Genomic DNA, 3,724 nt, shown 5'->3' on the forward strand with positions numbered 1-3,724 from the left:
TTAAAGATGGAGGAGAAGAGAAGAAAAATCATTTTAAAAGGTCCTTATTTTAGGTCAGGAAATAATTGTGTCAGTGGGTTTTGATCTTGTCCACGTTGGTGGATGATTGGAGCAGGGATCAGGGGTAATATGCAAAATGAAAAGGCACTGTTTCACTATTTGGGATCCCCTAGAGTCTAGGCCTTTCATTAAAATAGAGTTATATCCCCAGTCTGTATAGACCAGCCCTCAGGTTGAATTACTGCCACACACAGCTGTCTGGAAGAGAACAGCTACACCGAAAGCAAAAGTTGAGCCAGTGGGGCGTATTGTCACTGTATGATGGTGAAAAGCACAGTGCATGATGGTGAAAAGCACAGTGCAGAGTCATCAGCTGGAAACACTGCCAACATCCTTAACACCAGACTGTTCAAAAATAGCATTTATTTCTATGCGAACAATGTGAAACGGATTGCAGCACACAACACATGTATCATCTACTACCATTTTATATCACTTTTTCCAATAGCACCAGTGAAACGAAACCAGTTAACTTTGACCGTGTTAAAATTTTAAATAAACATTTTCCATCTTGAAACAATTTTAATACCTATAAAGAAAAGCCTCAAAATTAATTAAGATCTAAAGAATGAATGAAGAGTAAAAAACAAAATAACTGTGGATCTATTTCTACAACAGTTCATTCAATAGGCAGCGATCTAACGTGTGCAGGAATGAGTGCAGTGTTTTAGACTCTAAGCAAACTACTTTTAAATAAAGGTGTGTTAGGTGTAAATGCATGCATCATGTTAACCTATGCTTATTCATGTGTGTCTCCTGAAATCCCTTTAAAAGTGGGCATCGGTTCTTCTTGAAAACTAGACGAAAACATGATATAACATAACATGTTATTCTTGGCATACTAAAAAAGTAAGTAGTAGTAGTAATAACAGGTACATTCTGGTTAGATGGGGTAAAGTTTATCTGCCAGAACAGGTAGCTGCAGTGATGAAACAGAAGGGAAGTGGAATTTCTCAGTCATTTGGGGTACCTTGTTCCAGGGCTGGTATGGATGACGTGCGGAAGCTTACATGCTCCACAGGAGCAAAGCTGGCCCCCAGGTCCCTCTCCTGTAGACCACTGGGCTTGGGCGAGAGTAGGTTCCTCTGTTGGCTGGAGTGGGACGGAGCTCTTGGTGGAGGTCAGCAGAGAGTCGGAAGTGAAGAGAAGCTGACCGGGGGTGGTGAGGAAGGGCCAATTCCCCGCCAGGAGAAGCCGTGGGGTGACTCCCCCCAGGCCTACGCCCCTGCCGACCCCCACACCCATTCCCACACTCACCTCACCTAACAGCCTTCTCATCTCCTGCAGGGATGACCCCAGGAGCAGGATGTAGTTCCGCGCCAGGATGAGGGTGGAGATTTTGGAGAGCCTGCGGCTATGGTGGGGGTGGTCTTGGGCAGCAGGCGATGAGTATGGCATCATCACTTCTCTCAGGGCGTCCATGGCCATGTTCAGATCCTGCATTCGCTTTCTTTCCCTACTGTTGATCCTTCGCCTCAGCTCCTGCTGCTCCTCGGGGTTCAGCTCCCTGGGGAGCTTTGCAGGCCTCTGTGGCCCCCTTCCAGCCCCCATGGCGTTCACCGCGGGTCCAGGAAGAAGCCCCATCCCCAGTGAGCTGACATCTCTGGGCAGGGCCTGTTGAGAAGCTCTGCCACCCAGAGGAGTGATGAAGCCAGAGTCCCTGCTGCTTGGGCTGTTAGAGGTGCTGGTGTTCATCTCTAGTGCCTGAGGCCCTAGCTGTGCTGGTCTGGCCAGGCCGAGAGCAACAAGGCTGTAAGAGAAATTTCAATGTCCTTTCCTCCTAGAGTTAAAACAGAGGATTGTGGGAGAAGTAGTTTACAAGTCACCTCCAGTTTCCACATCTGCTTAAGGCTTCTTGATTCTGTCGTCAAGCCCTCCCATAAGACGCTTCAGGTAAGTCGTCCTTCTCTTTGATGGGCTGGAAAATTGCTTTAAGAGATTGTACAAGATTGTAATGTTAAGGCAAATAAATCAGTTTTTCTATTGCCATGTTTTTTCACTAGCAACAATTTTCTGCTTAACATTACTTAATTTCTTGGATATGAACACACAATTTGTACAGATCAGAAGCTTAGCTTTAGACAGCTGAAAAATACAGAACATAAATCGTGTTTCTCCTGTCACTCAAAGTTCGTCCCCAGAACAATGTTTTCCCCACCTACCAGCTGCAAAACAATAATATGTGTTCAAAAATACATATGTGCCCACATAGTGAAACATGCAAACATAATATTTTTGCCTTCTTGCTAAGCGTTTTTATCTTTATGGTGGTCCATCTGTGTCCATGCCTGCTTTCATCTGAACATCCAGACTCTCCCTTCCAGATATCTGCCCAGATAAACTACCTGTTACATCCAGACAATCCAGACCTCGGTCCAAAACGTAGAGGAGCAAGCAATTGAGGAGGCATGCAGAGAAGCCAGGATTCTCTCTGTAAAGTGACACCGACGTTCTCAGTTGTAGATCAGGAAGATGATGGCAGCTTTCACTGGTGGCTGAGAGCTTCGTCTCGGAACAGTGGGTGAAAAATGCTTCTGATCCGGAATCGGGCTTGAGAGTGTGTGAGAAAACATCTAGTCAGAGGGTGAGGGCTTCTCTGGGAGTAGATTGAAGCAGTGAGAATGGGTGGGAGTGGAGAGTGGCATCATTCCCGAGTTCAAGATCGAACACACATACAGCGATAGCCAATTAGGTGTCGCCCGTCAGCAGCCGAGTTTTCTAATTGGCTGAGATTTTTTTTCTTAATCACAAACTGCAAAATTACTATATATATATATATCAGTATTTCACACATGAGTAAATTGTACTAATGAATTATAATTATCGTTCTGGTACTTTTTTTTTTATATAACCATTTAGTTGTTTATGTGGAAGCATCAGATGTATATACTCACAAGCATATTTGATCATTTGAACTTTAACTTTGCATAATGTGGAATTTCTCTGTCATTTATTGCTTGATTTTTGCTTTCAATAACAATTGAAAAAATATATTTCCTTCTGCATAATTTTAACCTAGAAACTGAAAGGAAAAACTCATTCATTAACATATAAATTTACGTATAAGAACCTTACAGGTCTATAAGAAATCTGTCAATTCTTGACCATACATTAGTGCAAATACACTACACACTATTTTTTGTGATAGAATGCATCGATAATTTTCTAACACCCACTTTGCTGTGCTTTTAACCTGATGATCACTTTTCAAGTGAACCTTCTCACCACCGTTACTAAGCCAGGGTTCATATGTGATCAGCATCGTCCTGTTCGTCTTAACGCTGTAGCATGGCTCATCCTACCCACTGGCTTTTTACAGAAATGAGCATCCAAGCTAATTAGGCACCAGCACACTGAATGCAACAAAGGCGTTTACAGATCGCATTTTAAGAAGGCGAACATAAATAGGTCAGACAGGAGGGAGAGGCAACTGAAACACCACTGTTGTGGGGTTTTTTTTTTTTCAGAAAAAAAAATGACAACAGGAAAAAAGACACCTTGAAATGAACCTCTATGCTGCCGCGTCTCTTCTATAAACAAACAATGAAGGCAGGGAGACAGGGGCCGATGACTGGAGGATGCAAAAGGACGTGAAGAAGAGACCTTCCTTTCTTCCCTCTTTTCTCCGTCCGAAACACAAAGACATGTGCCGAGGTACTTTCCT

At 43.5% G+C, this 3,724-nt stretch overlaps 1 protein-coding gene across 2 annotated transcripts; it reads right to left on the reverse strand.

The window, feature by feature from the left end:
* Positions 1-438: 438 nt before the first annotated feature.
* Positions 439-2,686, reverse strand: olig1 (oligodendrocyte transcription factor 1). 2 transcript variants are annotated; one of them, XM_023828922.2, is made up of 3 exons: positions 2,406-2,686; positions 1,887-1,989; positions 439-1,810 (listed from the first exon to the last, which is right to left on the reverse strand). In XM_023828922.2, exon 3 carries the CDS (start codon positions 1,753-1,755, stop codon positions 1,018-1,020), a length of 738 nt encoding a protein of 245 aa, XP_023684690.1. In that variant the 5' UTR covers positions 1,756-1,810; positions 1,887-1,989; positions 2,406-2,686; the 3' UTR covers positions 439-1,017. The 2 variants fall into 2 exon arrangements, with proteins under 2 accessions (XP_023684690.1, XP_023684689.1); XM_023828921.2 differs by having other exon boundaries at positions 439-1,989.
* Between the last annotated feature and the right edge of the window lie 1,038 nt (positions 2,687-3,724).

Source organism: Paramormyrops kingsleyae, chromosome 16 (genome assembly GCF_048594095.1).
Source record: "Paramormyrops kingsleyae isolate MSU_618 chromosome 16, PKINGS_0.4, whole genome shotgun sequence".
Classification (NCBI taxonomy): Eukaryota; Metazoa; Chordata; class Actinopteri; order Osteoglossiformes; family Mormyridae; genus Paramormyrops; species Paramormyrops kingsleyae.

What these genes read in the sequence shown, in the direction of transcription:
- olig1 (XM_023828922.2), bottom strand. Translation starts at nt 1,755, where the DNA reads ATGAACACCAGCACCTCTAACAGCCCAAGCAGCAGGGACTCTGGCTTC.